A 22,153-nucleotide genomic window follows, 5' to 3' on the forward strand; every position below is an offset into this window, starting at 1 on the left:
AGCATTTGCGGACATATGTTTATAAAGCAAACTGTCATTATTTTTTCATGTAGAATTACCCCTTAAAGTTTGTCACACTTATTTAGAAACACCCTGTATTGATGAAGAGCATGGCTAGTTGTTAATGTGCCTAACTTTTTTATTATCCAACAAAAACAAATAAAACAAAAAAGAAAATGTTAAAAGAGCCTAAGGCTACAATCGAGTTTTAATTTCAATATTTTATCTATGCCAAAACATTCCACAGGGTGTTCCGAACTTTGAGGAATGTATGATTGTTACACCCGGTATACAATGACAATTTACCTGTCTAGCAACAATATTATTATAGCAATATTGCTAAAGAATAAGGCTATAACATACTAAAAAATCAAATCGGACAACAGGTTTAGAAAATTCGAGACATCTAACTTGAATAATATTCATTGAGTGACCTGCTTTTTATGATCACAAGTGTATAAATGTAATTGTATGGAAAACGCAGTAAAGTCGTTCATAAAGAAATCAATATGCGGAGATAATGTGTTTGCTAATTTAATAGTTTTACAGAGATAGGAACTTGAACCATAGTTTGTACGGTTAATGACTTCGTGGAAGGTGGTCACAGAACGGCTGGTTCTTGAAGGTACACGTAGACCAATGTTATTTAAGAGTGAGATACAGGATTTATGACCATGAATTAAGTTATATAAGAAGCAAAGGCAAAGATCTTTATGTTGACGACGACTCTGTAATGAGTCAAGTCGAATAATTTGCAGTAAAGACTCATAACTTTGACCAGTGAAATGCATCTTATAAGCATAATAACGTAAGAATTTATGCTGAACTTGTTCGATTTTATTAATGTGACAATTATATTGAGGTGACCAAACACATGATGCATAATCTAAGTGTGGTCTAACCAAAGAACAATAAAGAAGTTATTTTACAATAAAGAAGATTTTACTAGAATAAAAGTACAGTGGAACATCGATAAGTCGGATTAATTGGGACTGCTGCCGATCCGTTTAATCAATAAAATACTTTATCTTTACCGATAAACTCCATTATAATTGCAAAAACATTAAATACATATGCACAGTACACCAAAATTACGTACAGTTGTATACAGTATTGTTTATTTCATGGTAAAAAACTTAGTCAAAATGTTCATTTTGCCTGATGAAAACTGGTCCGGGTGAGCCGGACTTCCGGGTTATTGGAGGCGGACTTATCGGTGTTCCACTGTATTATAATTAGCTTGATAGTGGTACAACAGATCTTATTGGTTCCAATGACAGTATAGTTCTTGGAAGATCATGCCTATAATCCGTAATTAGCGTGGTACAGAAAATGCATAGAAAATGTTTTAAATATCTGCTTTTTATTTTAATAAACAGTAAGACATATTAATTTAAAAAATATTGTTGAAAAATCACTGGCTAAGCGTCCATGTAACCACTGTTACCATTGTAACAGTTAAAAATCTTGCAAATAAATATTTCATGACTAATATGAAAAAATTCCATTTATATTTTTTACTAACAGAAATATTTGTTAATACAGTGGACTCTCTCTATAACAAACACGGATATTATGAGGTTTCACTTATAACGAGATACATTACGTGTCCCATAAAATTCCTATTGAACTATAACCCTCTATAACGAGGCATATTTGGTTTTAACGAGGAAAAATGAAATCGAAGAATATATTTCTTTACCTGTTTTTAGCGCTGTTATGGTTATAAATAAATACCCCAACTGCCTGTATATAGAAATGTCCAACATCTGTGTTATTATCGAGGCCAGTGCTGTAATAAACTCCGCCGCCTGTAATAAACTTCTTCCTGTTTATCCAAAGATATTGAATATTATGGGAAAATTACGATGGCGCTCATTGTTCAGGTCGATCATCGACACCTAATAAACTACGTAAGAGGCATCAAAGCATTTCTGATATTATTATTGTCGTCTGATATAATGAGATCTGCTTATAACGTGGTAATTAATCCACCATTTCAGTTCTCGTTATAGAGGGACTCTACTGTAGTACCTAATTCAGTAAATAGCCAACTAGGTGCACGAAAATATTGTCGAAATTATGTGAATCCATTGCACATTATTATATATGTTGTTACCACTTTTGGTTGTGGTAATGAAGGATGATCCTCGCTATTGCTCGGGACTGGCTTGTTTCTGAAAATTTTCAAGAAGCGAAGGCTCTAGAGATGGCACGTGGGCACGCTGTGTATATCAGTATTGTTCCCATTTTTGGTTTGGTAACGTTAGTTTAGTACCTATTACAGATTACAGTGTGCGTGCATTTAAACATGGAAAAGTTATTCTCCTTGTATATATTTTTTATATATAATTTTGAAGAAAAAATGAGATTATTAAAAATGGCAGACTTAAAATATAAACAACAGTTTTCACAATATATTCTTTTTCCTACTTGTTCATTTTTTATGTTAATTTTATGGTAGAATAATCTGTTTAGTTTGTTTATTATTTATTGTTATACTTACCTATTACATATACATATAATTTGGGAATAGTGATTTGTTTAATTTTATCCCAGAGGATTGAAAACAAAAACTTGTATTTGGGAGGTTCAAAATATTTTTTTCATAAGATTTTTTACATCTGGTTTTGATAACACTTAAGAAAAAGTCACGCGTCGCCACTGTGAAAAATTAGAAAACCTTAATTTCGTTAAAAAGCACAGGTATATGTAAATTCTAAATAGGTCAACTTCTTCTGATAGTTCACAAACTTCAAAACTTCATTATTCTCCTCATTATCATTTGCTCCAATTCCATTGTCAATAATATGAAGATAAAACTGCATTTCTTCAATACTCCTCTAGTCATTTCCATGTTTTTTTAGTAATGTGTCCACATTGTCTTTTTAAGTGTAATTAAATATGTGTGAGTCCCCTCCACTCACTTACACTACCTTACACTTACCTACACGCCTCCTATTGGTCGGTTGGAGAAAGACGGGTTTCATGCAGAACTGTCATAGGAGAAAGACGGGTTTGATTCAAAAGCTTTCTTTTTTTAACATTGAATTTATATTGGATAAAGCTAATTTTGAAACTAGTTCTGGATTCGTGTAGGATGAAAATATAAACAACTCAATTTCGGCCATGGATGGAGAATTCGAGTTTTGATTCTATACCCTTCAAATAATAAAAAATAAAAATATGTGGAAAGATGATAAATATTTTATTTATCTATCTACCTTAACCCTCCAGTGGATGGGTGTGTGTGTGTGTGTGTGTGTGTGTGTGTGTGTGTGTGTGTGTGTGAGAGAGAGAGAGAGAGAGAGAGAGAGAGAGAGAGAGAGAATAGTATATTGTACAAAAAGGAAGAAAAAAGACATATTTCTCACGAGCGAAGAAGTTTGTTGGCAAGAGCCGATGGCTAGTGCCGCAAATCAAGCGAGGGAGAAATATGTCATTTTTCAAGTGTACACTGTACTTTTTCTATGGACGCGTTGTTGTCAGGAATTCAAATTTCAAAATTAAATAATTTAGATATTTTTAGGTATATTAGGTATATGCCTAAATTAAAATAAAATACATATACATGTATATGTAGGTACCTATTTAATGTTCTTAATATTTATATACTTTATTTATTTAAAATTATAATTGACAGTTATATTTGAACAGGTTTGAAAGGTAATTCCTGGTAAGTTTTGCTTCACCACATTTTGTTTGACAACAATAATTGTGTTTGTATTGTGCATGTTACCATGGAAACGGCGATCATATGTATGAAAAACCGCGGAGAACCAGTGAGAAATTATTTCTCACTGTGTTAGAAATTTTTCATTTAACTGTATGTAAGTAGTGAGAAAATGTTACGTCTACAGTGTTCTATACTATGGAGTGGAATCATGGACGTTAAATGTAGAGACAATGAGACGACTTAACGCCTTTGAAATGTGGACCTATAGAAAAATTATGAGGGTTTCCTGGGTAGATAGAGTTACAAACAATGAAGTACTGAGAAGAATAGGTAAAGAAAAGGAAGTTGAACTTACAATTAAAGAAAAGAAGCTACAGTATCTCGGACATGTGATGCGGGGCGAGAAGTATGGCATCCTACGACTCATAATGCAGGGAAAGATAGATGGCAGAAGAAGCATCGGAAGAAGACGAATTTCATGGTTGAAGAACCTGAGAGAGTGGTTTGGATGCAGCTCGAAACAACTATTTAGAGCTACTGCCTCAAAAATTAAAATAGCTATGATGATTGCCAACCTCCGTAGCGGAGATGGCACCTGAAGAAGAAGAAGAAGTAGTGAGAGATGTTGCACATTGTATAGCATCGAAAGAAAAATTTATTGTTTCTTAAATGAGTTACACAATAACATTACACAATAACAGGTTTGTTCCAACATAAACTTTTGGACGGTCCAGAAACCGTCACGAAACTACTTTTACCGTTTGTTGTGCGCATGTTCGTAATTGTATCGCCCAGTTATCGTCCCATGACGGTAATTTGGAAACCGATGTTGGAACGGTTACCTGACTGATAACTGATTTATCTATCAATATGTATATTGTTGTTGGTATATCCAATGATAAAAGCTAAAGACGTATGCCGTAGATATATTAATATTATGTGACACATGACAAAAGCTCGAAACAAATGACAATCAATGAAAAACCCTATTTCCCGATTACTGAAATGATCATCACGAAACCATCACTAAAAGATCACAATTCTTGTTGGAACAGTGGGAAGGGCGATCCGATGACGATCATATTTTTGTTGGAACGGATTTTGTTTACTGCGCAGGACCTCGATTTTTGACCCTTCGCTTCGTTATCGAACGTGTTCGCTTCGTATCTGTTTAGTGTACAGATAGCGAATGATCGATAACGAAGCGAAGGGTCAAAAATCGAGGTCCAGGAGCGTTACCGTTTCGTGACGGTTCTCGGTCGTGTTGGAACAAACCTAACGTTACACAGATATACATTAAAATACTAATTATAAAATTTCCTTAATACAAAAAGCCATCAAGCCGCATATTTTGAGAAAAACCATAATTATTGTTAAGTTTTACGCTCGGTTTCATAATCAGTTAAGAGGATCGGTACGTATTTCCGGCTGCAATGCTATTCAAATGGGGATTCATTTTTTTCGAATCCTGAGAAAACTAATAAGTATTTTTGAAAAATTTAAACGCAGAATGAAAGATTACGTTATTAGCGAGGGCCGAAAGTCCCTGAGAACTTCTATAATGTTTATTTTAATAAGTTACAGGGGTGAAAAACTAAGAGAAAATTTAGTGTTATTTTTAATTTCAAATATATCATTCAAAATAAACTTTTTATTTATTCTAAGGGACTTTCGGCCCTCGGTAATAATTTAGTCTTTCATTCTGCGTTTAAATTTTTCAAAAATATTTATTGGTTTTTTCAGGATTCGAAAAAAATGAACACAATGCCGTGGTAATATTTTCCAAATCTATCTTTGTCTTACAACGCACTCAGCCGAATATAATATTGTCAGCATATATTGTCAGTCAGACACTGACAATCAGTGACAATTTTAAATATTTGACATTGCATCGGGAATATGTTGAGTTATTGATTAAGGCTATGGGTACATAATTCGCAAATATTTTACGTGTATCCCTACTTTTTCTGTCTTTACACGGCAAATTACGTGTAGTAAAATTCACACTGGTGTGGATATGTAAACATTACTAGAATGTCATAATTAATTTAAAGAGATGGCTTTTGAATGTTCTTGGATAACTGTTATTTTTATAATTGCAAATTATTAATTCAGTTAATAAATGTGATAATTTTTTCACTAACTATGTTTTCAGTGATTGTAATAATTTATTTGTACAACAAAAACTAATAATCAATCGAGAAAAGAGGAAAAGTGTTAAAGTGATTTTTTAATAAGTTGTTATTTTGGAACGCTTACAATTTTGAACATCTCTAACAACAAAATACTTGGACCACAGGATATATCTGATGTATTCTCTGCTTGGATCTTCCACAAATAATACACAATAAATAACTTTTTATTAAGTTCACGTCTTAAATCAATTATTTATCAAATACACTATATATCAATAATATTTAATCAATTTCTCAAAATATTCCCGATGCAATGTCAAATATTTAAAATTGTCACTGATTGTCAGTGTCTGACTGAAAATATATGCTGACAATATTATATTCGGTTGAGTGCGTTGTAAGACAAAGACAGATTTGGAAAATATTACCACGGCATTGTGCTCATTTTTTTCAAATCCTGAAAAAACCAATAAATATTTTTGAAAAATTTAAACGCAGAATGAAAGACTAAATTATTACCGAGGGCCGAAAGTCCCTTAGAATAAATAAAAGGTTTATTTTGAATGATATATTTGAAATTAAAAATCACACTAAATTTTCTCTTAGTTTTTTCACCCCTATAACTTATTAAAATAAACATTATAGAAGTTCTCAGGGACTTTCGGCCCTCGTTAATAACGTAATCTTTCATTCTGCGTTTAAATTTTTCAAAAATACTTATTGGTTTTCTCAGGATTTGAAAAAAATGAATCCCCATTTGAATAGCATTGCAGCCAAAAATACGTACCGATCCTCTTAAATATTATTGATGTATAGTGTATTTGATAAATAATTGATTTAAGACGTGAACTTAATAAAAAGTTATTTATTGTGTATTATTTGTGTGTGTGTGTGTGTTCACAAAGAGGGGATGGCATTAGATAAACTTTTTGCCACAGATATTTATTGTGTATTATTTGTGGAAGATCCAAGCAGAGAATACATCAGGATAATATATTCTGTGATCCAAGTATTTTGTTGTTAAAGATGTTCAAAATTGTAAGCGTTCCATAACAATATATTATTAAAAAAATCACTTTAACACTTTTCCTCTTTTCTCGATTGAGTATTAGTCTTTGTTGTACAAATAAATTATTACCTACAATAACTGAATACATAGTTAGTGAAAAATTTATCATATTTATTAACTGAATTAATAATTTGCAATTATAAAAATATCAGTTATCCAAGAACGTTCAAAACCCATCTCTTTAAATGAATGATGACATTTTCAAGTAGAATGACATTCTAGTAATGTTTACATATCCATACCAGTGTGAATTTTACTACATGTAATTTGCCGTGTAAAGACAGAAAAAGTAGGGATACACGTAAAATATTTGCGAATTATGTACCCATAGCCTTAAAGTAGACTTTAAATTTTAAGTTGGTACCTTTATCAGTGCAATTCATATGGGTAAATGTCAACTTTAAAGTGAACTTTAGTTAATGTTCACTTTAAGTTGATTATGAAACCGAGCGTTATTAATTTTTTCATAATTATATTCTGGAAAATCTCCCAATTATTCACAGATCAGTTCTAAAGTCCTCTTAGTCCATGTTGTGAAGCCGCTCCCGTCTGAGAAAAATTCTGATTCGGTTTCTTTCCAGATTCCTATTCAAAAAGGTCCCCTTTCAGTCGAGGAAATGAAACTGAAATAATGGCAAAACCTCGCAATTTTTTCGTCCAGCATCGATTTGTACAACAATTTGGGATTAGGCTCATTTCACCCTCTAGTTCATTTTATATATTGGGCCGTTGTACGCTTTTGGTTTTTTAAGGGTGAAAACTACCCCTAATTGTAAAAATTATAAAATAACATTTTAAACTTTAATATTGTCAACATTTGGCTCTTATTAGTTCCATAATGATTGTTTTATGCTTTAAGATATACTATCATAATATTTCAACCCTTAAAACCACCCTTGTTGGAGCTATATATAAAAAAATTACTTATCCTAAAAGAATAATTTCGGCTGGCATCGATTTACATAAAAATTTGGGATTAGTATCATCTCACCCTGTATTTTAAATTCTATATCATGCTCAAGGGCGTTAATTATTTTTAGGGGTGTAAACTACCCCTTATTGTCAAAAATTGTATAAAAACATTGTAAACTAATATGGGTAAAATTTGGTTTTGATTGGTTAAATAATGATTGTTTTATGCTTTAGGATAATATAATATCATAATATTTCAACCCTTAAAAACCACCCTTAATAACATTACAATTTTTATAAGTAGATAATTTAATATATCTATATAGAAAAAAGTAGAATTAAATAATTACAAAACATTTATTTACACAAAAATACGAATTTACAAATATGCACAAATACAAATAGTTTTTTAGTCATCTTCCAGTATACGAACCGGTTCTGTTACACATACATTGAAAATGCTCCATAAGTGGACTATTCACATTTTTAGAAAAAAAAATTCGTTTTATAAACATAGCTCCTTCATTTTTGGCGATAAAAATTTTTTTTAATGATTTTGTAGGATTTTTGAAGAGCTATAGGACTGTGTAAATTAAATTCCGTAAGATCCCTTAGTTTTTAATTGGGGTGGGTTTAAAGGGCTCGAATAAGGGGGTGTTTGCTCGTAAATAGAGGTTTTAAACAGCTATATCTCGCTAACTATTCACTGGAATGAAAATATATGTACAATGGAATTTTAGTTATTAAAAAAGCTACAATTTAGTAGTATATCATTTTTTTCGTAACTCCAGTAATTTCGGAGATATTTTGAAGTAAAAGGTGAAAAATACGAAATTACAAAAAATTAATTTTTCTTTAAATTCAAATTTTTCTAAAATTAGGTCTTTTAAATAGGTCAAACTTCTTGGGTGTATTGGTAATACAAATATAAAAGGAATTGCAGAAAGGTGAAGACCAATTTTTAATTAGGAGGGTAGTTAGGGGGTTGTTTTCACTGATTTTTTCGTAAAGAAAAGCAGGTACCGACCTTTTTTTTATCGTAAGTCCCTAAATTTTCGCGCTAGAAACTTTTTATTATCTTTTTTTAGAAAAAATCTAATTTTTTCTAAATCTAATCTAATAATATAAAATAAAATCTAATCTAATTTAGAAAAAATCTAAATGAAAGATCTAATTGTATACAAAAAAAAGTATTCATAAGTTTTCCTCGAAAAATGCAAAGTTTTCCCGTTATTTGGCTTTGAATATTTCAAATTATGCATTTGACGAAAAAAGCTAACCTTTAACATGCCGTATCTCGGTTTGTGTTGGTCTTAAAGATATTATAGAAAAAGAATTTGGTTTGTGTTACTAAAAGATACAATTTTGATATCTACAGGTTTTTTGATTAAATGCATATTTTTCGAGGTATTCTCAAAGAACCCTCTAAAAAAGTCGATATTTTCGTCGAAAAACTTACTTTCAAGCGCGAATAACTCGAAAAATATTAGTTGTACGAAAAAAATGTAACATTTTTTTCTTAAAATTACTTTTTACATCTATTTACATGGTTAAAATGTAATAAAAAATTTCCACCCCCGAGATGGGGTGGCAACCACCCCCAAGGTTTTAGCGTACAGCGGTATGATATAGAAAATGATCTTTGGACTATTCCCTACCTTCTGTGAAAATTTCAAGTAAATCCATGCTGGACGAAAAAATTGCGAGCCAAAATGCTTCATTTGCTGGACCATTTAAACAAATTTGAAGAATGCCGGGGGAAATTTTTGGCAGAGTTTGTTTAAACAAATTCATAAGATCACCTTATAACGCCAATTTTTTTTAGGTTTTTGGGTCATTCTAAACAAGAAAGGTATCTTGTCATTTTTCTCCAAAAGTTGATAGTTTTCGAGTTATAGGTAATTTAAATCTGATCTGAAAAATGCGAAAATACGCACTTTCGAGTCTTAAAAATTGATATTTAAAATATTATTTTTGAGGTTACCAAGAGCTTCAATTGAAGTTTAAACATTATTTTCAAGATTTTGAAGAGTAATCGGGTCTAACTTCAATTTAGACCGTTGTTTTTTAATTATTAATTATGTGCGTGTATCGTCTTTTGCTCAACATTTTTTAGACTGTTTGGGTAATTCTAAACAAAAAAGTCATATTTCTGAGAAGTTAATAGTTTTCGAGTTATAGGCGATTTAAAATCTGAAAACCGCGAAAATATGCATTTTCGAGGCTTGAAAACTCATTTGCAAATTATTATTTTTGAGGTTGTCAAGTGCCTATATTGAAGTTTAAACATTAAATTTTAAGATTTTGATGAGCAACCGGGGCCTATTTCATTATAGGGCTTATTTCAATATAAACCGTTGTGTTTTATTGTTAATGCATCCACTCGAGTTTTCAAGCCTCGAAAATGCGTATTTTCGAATTTTTCAGATTTTAAATCACTTATAACTCGAAAACTATTATCTTCTCAGAAAAATGACAAGAGCCCTTTTTTGTTTAGAATGACCTATAAAACACAAAAAAATGTTTTATTAAAATTTGAGTTATAAGATTTTGCAATATACCGAGGGTGGTCATAAAGTCAGGTCTTATAAATTCATGATAAAACAAAAAGAATGAAATTTTTAGTGTCCCCGGCACCGTTTCGACGCACATCCCGATGTAAAATTTCGGATCAGGGAGATTAAAAACTATATTCATCATAACAAGCAATTTCAGAAATAGTAAATAATTTACGTTGTCAAAATTAAAATTAACTTTCATCTATTGATTTACGTCTTAAGGCCTAGTTTGCCTGACCAGATCTGCCCGAAATATTTCGTTGATATAGCACGAAAAAGCGCTCAATCTCAGGGAATTATTCCGTTCAGAAGTTTCGTGTGTTTGTAGTTTGTATACATGCAGTCATTTCGTTGCTATATTATAAGTTTCAGTCAATTTTTTTTGTATTTAGCAACTCATCCTAAAAATAATGGTTGCAGACATGGCTTTGTTTATTTTATGGTTTTAGAAGAAAATCAGGATGACGACGATGCGTCTGGTCTGCGTTATTAGAAATATGTAATGAAAATAAAATACAAGTCTGAAAATGTTTTAGAATAGATCCAAAGAAGGTCTTTACGAAGTGTTGGTAGTAAATCATCTTATGGACAGTGATACCAAGTTCAAAGAATGTTTTCGTTTTATTCCGCAATTGTTCCATACTGTGCTAAATTATATAGAGGAGGAAATAACTTCGCAACCTACAAATTTCATTTCTTTGTAACTTTTAGGGCCGGTTGTTCGAACGCTAATCAAAACTGATCATTATCAAATATTTAATTACAATTATATTTGATTAAGCGTACTTCTGACAGATGTCGCATTTTGAGGTTATGTTGACTGATTTATTTTATTATTTTGGTTTTAATTTAAAATAAAACATAATTAAACTCTTTCTGATGTTAATTTCTTGTTTTTACTTACAAATCAATAATAATAATAAGCAATTTTTAATAATTTAAGAGCTGCGGCTATATTTTAATTACTGTTTTACCTACAATCAATAACTGATTAGTGTTTTACACGTATTTTTCATGTCGCGATTTGATTCCCATCAAGAAAATTGATTACAATAAATGATTGATTATAATCAACTTCTTGATTAGCGTTCGAACAACCGGCCCTTAGTTTCTTTGCATACAACGGAGTTTCTCTAACTTTTTCTATTAATATTTGATCCTCTAGTGCAGAGATCTCTAATTTATGATATTTCTTACCGATGGACATCTTTAAGACATTTAAGGTAGTCTGTACTAACAAAAAAAATACAAATTTTATTTAAAGAAATACAAATTTTCTGTAAATGTGTGCAGTTGTTCACGAACAATCGTACACATTTCAGAAATTTCGTTCCTATCTTTTATACAAACTGTTCTTATTTATTTCACATATGTATTCGGTTTTAATGGAAACGGTAACATACTTTTTCGTGCTATATCGCTGAAATATTTCGGGCCGATCTGGTCAGACAAGCCAGGCCTTTAATACTAAATAAATTCCACATAATGAATTCTAATGGTCGTTTTGTGTGATACCCACCCCAGTCACATTTTTTGTTTTGCCCTGTAGTTTGTAACATGAAATGGGGACAAAAGCCTAAACGGTGGGCGGCATTTATGAAACGTGCCCCATAAGAGGGTGTTATTTGTATGACGTAACAAGGGGATAGAAATTGGACACGAAGGGGGTGTTACACAACGAAGAACATGGCCACGGTCGCTCTAGTCTCGAGAGATCTAATGGCGTGTGGATTTTTAAGGGATGTTAATAGTATACTCTTATTAGCTTAGAAAAATTTAAAAAGATAGAAAAATCGAAATAAGGACGTAAAATAAAAAAAATAAAATATTGGGCACCACTGGTTACCTTAAGGAACCAAAATTTCACAAAATGGAAATATTAAAAGAAAAATAGATCGCTACATCAAAATAAAACAAAAACATAGTCACACAGAAAATATACATAATATACAAAATATAATGTAACTTACCTTATTTACTCTATACTCAGTATTCTATACTGCTCTTACGATTCAAGAGAGAAGGAAAGAAATAATAAATTTATATTTTGCAAATCAAACATTATTTATTAAAAAACAAAAAAAAAATGAATTTCTAATCTCTCGGTGTTACCAATGATAGAGATCGAGATTACAAAAAAATAAAATAGAAAGTTTGCAAAATATACCTTGTTTATCAGTCCTGTTCTTCTTGGTGTGGTTGTAAGTCCAAGACGCTATTTAACTACGCGAAAGTCACTTCACAATGTTAATAGCTACAGCAACAGTACATAAGGTTATCCATAGTTTATAGAAAAATTCAGCTTTGTATGCATTCTGCATTCTCAAAAACAAATTAGTTCTACTCGAACAAAATTATTAAAAGTGATTTGTTTTCTAGTTCATTGAACGGGATCAAAATTACTAAAATCAAAGCAAACTTTGCTTTAACTAGGGTGTTGGAACACAAAAGAAAACTTATTCTGCGTATTTCCTGGATCTGACTGCATAAAAAAAGGGAATACCAAAAATGGTATTTATAAATTATCGACAATTCGCTTGACAGCAACGAAAATTGCCGGAGTTCCATTGTAATCACACCACACAGCATCGCCGCGCTGAGTTCTCAGCCGGCCTAAGAACTGGTAACTACATTCTAACGTCACTGCAACTCCAAACTAGACTTTTAACTCAACCTTTCAGGTACCGCTGCAAGCAACGGACCCTCCCAGGCTAACTCAACTTGAAAACTAAACTTGACTTGATGACAGACCTAACAGAACTGCTTAACTTGATCTCCTCAAACTAACATCTCTCAAAATCAACGCCCTCTCAAAATCATCACAGGATCCATCCCATCAACCAATTACAGATTCAAATTCCTCAATCAATCAATCTTGGCCAATCAGAAAACCAAAATCATACTACGCCAAACATCTAATTTGACGCCATGCAAAATTTCTCCACCAATAGAAGACCTCTTATAATCGGTAAGCTGTTTTTTCTGGGCTCTCACAGAGAATGTTATTCCCACCAAAAATGCTAAGTCAGTAATTTTGCACGTGTGCTCTACTGAGCTGTTATCGCCAAACACTTGTGAGAAAATATAAACAAAATTCAGACTATATGTCGATAAAAACAATTTACTGAAAGATTTATGACTTTTAACTTCTTTGGCGGTGAGCTTCCAGGCAAACACTACTTGGACACTCAAAAACAACTACGTCACATTCTGCGTAACAACAGATTATAAATTTAACATTCGTGAGAACGTAGAATCGACAAAACACACATCTGAAGAAATAAGAATTCATCGATTCAATATACAGGGCGGTACAAAAAATAACACTAGGGGCGTACTTACGGTCTTAACACAAAACAATTAAGGGGTGATATTCTATGACCTTTGTAACCGTTACAAGTTTCCTCATAAATTTTTAAAATTTGGTTTTTATTTTAGGTTTTTCCCAGCCCAAAATTGAACATATGAAGGTACAGACTGGAAAAGAATTTTATAAATGTGAAATTTGTTTTAAGCAGTTTTCTCATGCAGTTCATTTGAAAACGCATTTGAAGATGCACAAGGGAGAAAAATCTTACCAGTGTGAAACTTGTTTAAAGCAATTTATTAGTAATAGTGAGTTGAAAAGACATTTAAGGGTGCATACTGGAGAAAAACCTTATAAGTGTGAAGTTTGTTCAAAACAGTTTTCTCAAGCAATTAATTTGAAAACACATTTGATGATGCACAAGGAAGAAAAATCTTACCAGTGTGAAACTTGTTTAAAGCAATTTATTAGGAATTCTCATTTGAAAAGACATTTGAGAGTGCACACTGGAGAAAAGCCATACAAGTGTGAAATTTGTTTTAAGAAATTTATTGATGCAAGTCATTGGAAAAGACATTTAAGAGTGCATACTGGAGAAAAACCGCACAAGTGTGAAATCTGTTTTAAACAATTTAGTGAAACAGGTACTTTGAAAAATCATTTGAAAGTGCACACTGGCGTAAAACCTTACGAGTGTGACATTTGTTTCAAGCAGTTCTCTCGAATGGATCGTGTGAAATGTCATTTGTTAACACACAATGGAGAAAAACGTCACCAATGTGAAACTTGTTTAAAGCAATTTATTACTACAAGTGAATTGAAAAGACATTTAACAGTGCATACTGGAGCAAAACCTTACCAGTGTGAAATAAGTTTTAAGCAGTTCTCTCAAGTGAATCATTTGAAAACACATTTGATGAGTCACAAAGGAGAAAAATCTTACCAGTGTAAAACTTGCTTAAAGCAATTTACTACACCAAGTAATTTAAAAAGACATTTGGAAATTCACAGTAAAGAAAAACCATACAAGTGTGAAATTTGTTTTAAGAAATTTAGTGATGCGAGTAATTGGAAAAGACATTTAAGTGTGCATACTGGAGAAAAACCGCATAAGTGTGAAATCTGTTTTAAACAATTTAGTAAAAGAAGTACTTTGAAAAATCATTTAAGAGTGCACACTGGCGTAAAACCTTACGAGTGTGACATTTGTTGCAAGCAGTTCTCTCGAATGGATCGTGTGAAACGTCATTTGTTAACACACAATGGAGAAAAACGTCACCAATGTGAAACTTGTTTAAAGCAATTTATTACTACAAGTGAATTGAAAAGACATTTAACAGTGCATACTGGAGCAAAACCTTAGTGTGAAATCTGTTTCAAGCAATTTAGTGAAGCAAGTACTTTGAAAAATCATTTGAAAGTGCACACTGGAGAAAAACTGCACAAGTGTAACATTTGTTTTAAGCAATTTAATATAGCAAATAATTTGAAAAAACATTTAAGAGTGCATACTGGAGAAAAACCGAACAAGTGTAAAATTTGTTTTAAGCAATTTAGTGATACAAGTACGTAAGGTCTCGTTTTATGCGGTAGATACGTTCTGGAGAAAAGCGCATAAAAAAATCGCATAAAAAAAACTTTACTTGTATTGAAAAAGTAGGAATACGTTCCGTAGTTTTCTAAAATCACATAAAATAGTGGACGTTCGTCCACCAAAAATTGTAGGTATGTTGTACACTTAATCTACGGGTCCATAAAAATAGACATGTTTTGTCAAGGCCTCAACTATGCGTGTGCATTTTTTGAAATTTTAAAATTGATTGCATCACCCCTAAACAAAAAATAAAAACGAAAAATGAAGTTTTTGATGGTGGGGGAAGGGAGAAGGGTGTGGTGGGTTAAAATTACGCTGAGTCTTATTTGTTAATCATCTAGAACTTAAATAAAATGAAAAAATTGAATTCTGGTAGTGAGGGAGGGTACCTACTTTTTAATTTATTTATATCGTTCATAAGTGGAAAGTTTAGTGCGCCGTTGTCGAGGAATGTGCCACTAAAAAGTGACGGCACAGTGCTCATAGGTTTTCTTTGAGGTTCTGCTATTTAAGTTAGACTTATCGTGCCTAAAATGATTAGCAAATTTCACATATAGCGGCTCTTAGTGATCTAATGAAAAATAAAACTTTACACAACACTCACTTGAAACGTATCAATCCAAAAACCAAAATGTGCTGCTTTTTATACTGCAACTTGGAATATTATTATTACGGCAAAATTGTAAACTCACAACTTATAAAACGAAGCACCACTAATTTTAAAACGATTATAGGTAAACAATCCAAATCTCGCAGTGATGGAATGGGAATGATGTACAAATGTAAATAATAGGGGATCAATGTAAATAGAGGGGAATCCCCGAATTGCAAACGCTCACTTTACTGACATCTGGATGTGAATGGTTAATATTTAATCATAATATTTAATCATAGTATTTAATCATAATAGTTAATAATAAAAATTTTTTGGGATGAATTTTCGGATGAAATACAAACCGCATAAAAAGAGACCTTACTGTAAATTGAAAACACATTTGATAGCGCACACTTGCGAAATAATTTCCTTACCAGTGGGAAATTTGTTTTAAACAGTTCTCTCGAATGAATGTTTTGAAACATCACTTGCTAATACACAATGGAGAAAGGCAAGTGTGAAACTTGTTTAAAGCAATTTACTACTAGTAGTGATTTAAAAAGACATTTAAGAGTGCATACTAGAGAAAAACCGCACAAGTGTGAAATTTGTTTCAAGCAGTTTACTCAAGGATATTCCTTGAAAATACATTTGAGAATGCACTCGGAGGAAAATCCATGCACACAGAAGTTTAAGTGTGAAAATTGCTTAAAACAATTTATAAAAAATAGACGGTTTTGTAATTTAACATGTTTTTTAACCGAAACAAAAGTTTGAGACACCTTGTAGGTAGAAAAAGGCACAAAGGTGATTATACCTCGATATTATGTTGTAGTCTCATATCTTGCGAATATTTTATTTTTTTAATTTCTCTAATATCTTAAATAACAAAGAAACTAGACGGTTTTACTCTTTAATATGTGTTTTAACTGACGACATGCATCACATCACACATGTGAAACATTGAAACACATATTAAAGAGTAATACCGTCTAGTTTCTTTGTTATTAAAGATATCAGAGAAATTAAAAAAATAAAGTATTCACAAAATACGAGAATACAACATAATATCGAGGTATACTCACCTTTGTGCCTTTTTCTCCCTACAAGGTTTCTCAAACTTTTGTTTCGGTTAAAGCACGTGTTAAATTACAAAACCGTCTATTTTTTTTGTTTCTAAAGATATCAGAGACATTCAAACAACAACATGTTTACAAAACATATGACTACAATACGATTCTGATGTATACTCACATTTATACCTCGTTCTCCCTGCAGGGTGTCTCAAACTTAACATAAGAAAAACATTTCTTTTCTTCCACCCGGTATAAATACAAAAAATAAGTTTGAGTAAACCTTTTCACAATTGTGTAAATACTAAAGAAAAATCTAAAATAAAAAAAATAACGGAATCCGTCTGTTCGCGAAAAAATCAGCATAATTTTCTATATCCCTAACTTTTGACGAGCAGTTTATTAGGTATATGCCTAAATTGAAATAAAATACATATACATGTATATGTAGGTACCTATTTAATATTCTTAATATTTATATACTTTATGTATTTAAAATTATAATTAACAGTTATATTTGAACAGGTTTGAAAGGTAATTCTTGGTAAGTTTTGCTTCAACACATTTTGTTTGACAACAATAATTGTGTTTGTATTGTGCATGTTACCATGGAAATGGCGATGATATGTATGAAAACCGGCGAAGAACCAGTGAGAAATTATTTCTCACTGCAATGGCTTACTTTTCTCACTGTGTGAAAAATTTTTCATTTTGACTGTATGTAAGTAGTGAGAGATGTTGCACATTGTATAGCATCGATAGAAAAATTTATTGTTTCTTAAATGAGTTTCACAACATGGTACAGTACAAACAAAGCACAAGATACATTAAAATACTAATTATAAAATTTCCTTAATACAAAAAGCCATCAAGCCGCATATTTTGAGAAAAACCATAATTATTGTTAAGTTTTACGCTCGGTTTCATAATCAGTTAAAGTGGACTTTAAATTTTAAGTTGGTATCTTTATCAATGCAATTCATATGGGTAAATGTCAACTTTAAAGTGAACTTTAGTTAATGTTCACTTTAAATTGATTATGAAACCGGGCGTTATTAATTTTTTTATAATTATATTCTGGAAAATCTCCCAATTATTCACAGATCAGTTCTAAAGTCCTCTTAGTTCATGTTGTGAAGCCGCTCCCGTCTGAGAAAAATTCTGATTCGGTTTCTTTCCAGATTCCTATTCAAAAAGGTCCCCTTTCAGTCGAGGAAAAGAAACTGAAATAATGGCAAAACCTCGCGATTTTTTGTCCAGCATCAATTTGTACAAAAATTTGGGATTAGGCTCATTTCACCCTCTAGTTCATTTTCTATATTGGGTCGTTGTAAGCTTTTGGATTTTTAAGGGTGAAAACTACCCCTAATTCTGAAAAATTATAAAATAACATTTAAAACTTTAATATTGTCAACATTTGGTTCTTATTAGTTACATAATGATTGTTTTATGCTTTAAGATATACTATCGTAATATTTCATTTCATGAATTGGCCTGTCGGGATTCTGACGTGTCGGTGTTTTGGCTGTCGGGATTTTGGGCGGCACCGATTAGAAATATGTAATGAAAATAAAATACAAGTCTGAAAATGTTTTAGAATAGATCCAAAGAAGGTCTTTACGAAGTGTTGGTAGTAAATCATCTTATGGACAGTGATGCCAAGTTCAAAGTTTTTTTTCGTTTTATTCCGCAATTGTTCCATACTGCGCTAAATTATATAGAGGAGGAAATAACTTCGCAACCTACAAATTTCATTTCTTTGTAATTTTTTAGTTTCTTTGCTTACAACGGAGGAGTTTCTCTAACTTTTTCTATTAATATTTGACCTCTAGTGCAGAGATCTCTAATTTATGATATTTCTTACCGATGGACATCTTTAAGACAGTTAAGGTAGTCTGTACTAACAAAAAAAAATAAAAATTTTATTTAAAGGAATACAAATTTTCTGTAAATATGTGCAGTTGTTCATGAACAAGCGTACACATTTCCGAAATTTCGTTACTATCTTTTATACAAACTGTTCTTATTTATTTCACATATGTATTCGGTTTTAATGGAAACGGTAACATACTTTTTCGTGTTATATCGCTGAAATATTTCGGGCCGATCTGGTCAGACAAGCCAGGTCTTTAATACTAAATAAATTCCACATAATGAATTCTAATGGCCGTTTCATGTGATACCCACCCCAGTCACATTTTTTGTTTTGCCCTGTAGTTTGTAACATGAAATGGGGACAAAAGCCTAAACGGTGGGCGGCATTTATGAAACGTGCCCCATAAAAGCGCATTTAAATCAAAGCGAGCACGAAAGAACGAAGGAACGAATTCGTAGGTGTTCGCTTGGTCATTCGTTCGCTACAAAGTAGGGCCATTTACATTGAAGCGAACGTTCGCATTCGTTGATGATCGGGAGTGCATATTGCCCGCAGATGTTTTTAAGATGGGCCAGTGCCAGTCACACATTGTGTTTAAGTTTATTTTCGTGTTTCTTGCTGGGTAAATTTTAATACAATAATAGCTTACAAAAATAGGAGGTAGCAGGTATTATACGCTGTTTGAGGGAGCTTAGAAAATAACATAAAGAACCAGCTTTCTTAAAATCCTTCCTCGAAAAAGTTACTTGCTCTTGATATTATGACTATATTATGTTCAAATAATAAATTGTAAAATTGGTGTATCAAAATAAACCTGCTTTTAATTAATTTTAGCAATTAATTTGATTTGGTTACCTCATTAATGTTTATAGGGTTGAAATTTATCCAATAAAAACATTAGGCTTTTAAAAGCAAACCACTTCGAACCCGCTTTTTGTCTTTCTCGTCTAAATGATGCCAGAAGCTAATTCATTTTTTAGTTCACGAGACATCACAACCCATTCCTATAGAAATGTTAAAACAAGCATCAGTTTTTCTGTTTATTATTTTATATAGCTTCGATTTTGGGTTTCATAGGCATATTCCATATTGCAAAATTATGTTTTCACAACTACACAATAAACAACCCTCTCAAACTAATGTTTGTAAATAAATTAAATCAGTACTTCTAAACGAATTCGTTCGCTACCGTCTATCCACTGTCCACATTGAACAACGATTTCCTTTGATGATTCGCTCACTTACCGACATCGGTTGGAACATGTGCGAATGCGAACGAATTCGTTCGTTCGTTTGTGTTCACTTTGATTTAAATGCGCCTTACGAGGGTGTTATTTGTATGACGTAACAAGGGGATAGAAATTGGACACGAAGGGGGTGTTACACAACGAAGAACATGGCCACGGTCGCTCTAGTCTCAGAGATCTAATGGCGTGTGGATTCTTAAGGGATGTTAATAGTATAATCTTATTAGCTTAGAAAAATTTAAAAAGATAGAAAAATCGAAATAAGACGTAAAATAAAAAAAAAATAAAATATTGGGCGCCACTGGTTACCTTAAGGAACCGAAATAAAACAAAAACCTAGTCACACAGAAAATATACATAATATACAAAATATTATAATGTAACTTACCTTATTTACTCTATACTCAATATTCTATAGTGTTCTTACGATTCAAGAGAGAAGGAAATAAATAATAAATTTATATTTTGCAAATCAAACATTATTTATTAAAAAACAAAAAAAATGAATTTCTAATCTCGGTGTTACCAATGATAGAAATCGAGGTTACAAAAAAATAAAATAGAAAGTTTACAAAATATACCTTGTTTATCAGTCCTGTTCTTCTTGGTGTGGTTGTAAGTCCAAGACGCTATTTCACTACGCGAAAGTCACTTCAAAATGTTAATAGCTACAGCAACAGTACATAAGGTTATCCATAGTTTATAGAAAAATTCAGCTTTGTATGCATTCTGCATTCTCAAAAACAAATTAGTTTTACTCGAACAAAAGTATTAAAAGTGATTTGTTTTCTAGTTCATTGAACGGGATCAAAATTACTAAAATCAAAGCAACCTTTGCTTTAACTAGGGTGTTGGAACACAAAAAGAAAACTTATTCTGGATCTGACTGCATAAAAAAAGGGAATACCAAAAGTGGTATTTATAAATTATCAACAATTCGCTTGACAGCAACGAAAATTGCCGGAGTTCCATTGTAATCACACCACACAGCATCGCCGCGCTGAGTTCTCAGCCGGCCTAAGAACTGGTAACTACATTTTAACGTCACTGCAACTCCAAACTAGACTTTTAACTCAACCTTTCAGGTACCGCTGCAAGCAACGGACCCTCCCAGGCTAACTCAACTTGAAAACTTAACTTGACTTGATGACAGACCTAACAGAACTGCTTAACTCGATCTCCTCAAACTAACGTCTCTCAAAATCAACGCCCTCTCAAAATCATCACAGGATCCATCCCATCAACCAATTACAGATTCAAATTCCTCAATCAATCAATCTTGGCCAATCAGAAAACCAAAATCATACTACGCCAAACATCTAATTTGACGCCATGCAAAATTTCTCCACCAAGACCTCTTATAATCGGTAAGCTGTTTTTTCTGGGCTCTCACAGAGAATGTTATTCCCACCAAAAATGCTAAGTCAGTAATTTTGCACGTGTGCTCTACTGAGCTGTTATCGCCAAACACTTGTGAGAAAATATTAACAAAATTCAGACTATATGTCGATAAAAACAATTTACTGAAAGATTTATGACTTTTAACTTCTTTGACGGTGAGCTTCCAGGCAAACACTACTTGGACACTCAAAAACAACTACGTCACATTCTGCGTAACAACAGATTATAAATTTAACATTCGTGAGAACGTAGAATCGACAAAACACACATCTGAAGAAATAAGAATTCATCGATTCAATATACAGGGCGGAACAAAAAATAACACTAGAGGCGTACTTACGGTCTTAACACAAAAAAATTAAGGGGTGATATTCTATGACCTTTGTAACCGTTACAAGTTTCCTCATAAATTTTTAAAATTTGGTTTTTATTTTAGGTTTTTCCCAGCCCAAAATTGAAAATATGAAGGTACAGACTGGAAAAGAATTTTATAAATGTGAAATTTGTTTTAAGCAGTTTTCTCATGCAGTTCATTTGAAAACGCATTTGAAGATGCACAAGGGAGAAAAATCTTACCAGTGTGAAACTTGTTTAAAGCAATTTATTAGTAATAGTGAGTTGAAAAGACATTTAAGGGTGCATACTGGAGAAAAACCTTATAAGTGTGAAGTTTGTTCAAAACAGTTTTCTCAAGCAATTAATTTGAAAAC

The 22,153-nt window shown here is 32.1% G+C and overlaps 1 protein-coding gene across 3 annotated transcripts in view; it reads left to right on the forward strand.

Moving 5' to 3' along the window:
- Positions 1-22,153, forward strand: part of LOC114344165 (zinc finger protein 845-like) — a 48,843-nt gene that overhangs the window by 2,121 nt on the left and 24,569 nt on the right. The window contains exon 3 of one of the 3 annotated variants that reach the window (XM_028295016.2): positions 13,789-21,869. The exons of the other annotated variants lie outside the window; for them this stretch is intronic. Coding sequence (XP_028150817.2) covers positions 13,789-15,020 — 1,232 coding nt within the window. The 3' untranslated portion in view covers positions 15,021-21,869. Of the gene's footprint in view, positions 1-13,788; positions 21,870-22,153 lie in introns of those variants that run through there. 3 annotated transcript variants of the gene reach the window in all.

This window comes from Diabrotica virgifera, chromosome 5 (assembly GCF_917563875.1).
Source record: "Diabrotica virgifera virgifera chromosome 5, PGI_DIABVI_V3a".
Classification (NCBI taxonomy): domain Eukaryota; kingdom Metazoa; phylum Arthropoda; class Insecta; order Coleoptera; family Chrysomelidae; genus Diabrotica; species Diabrotica virgifera.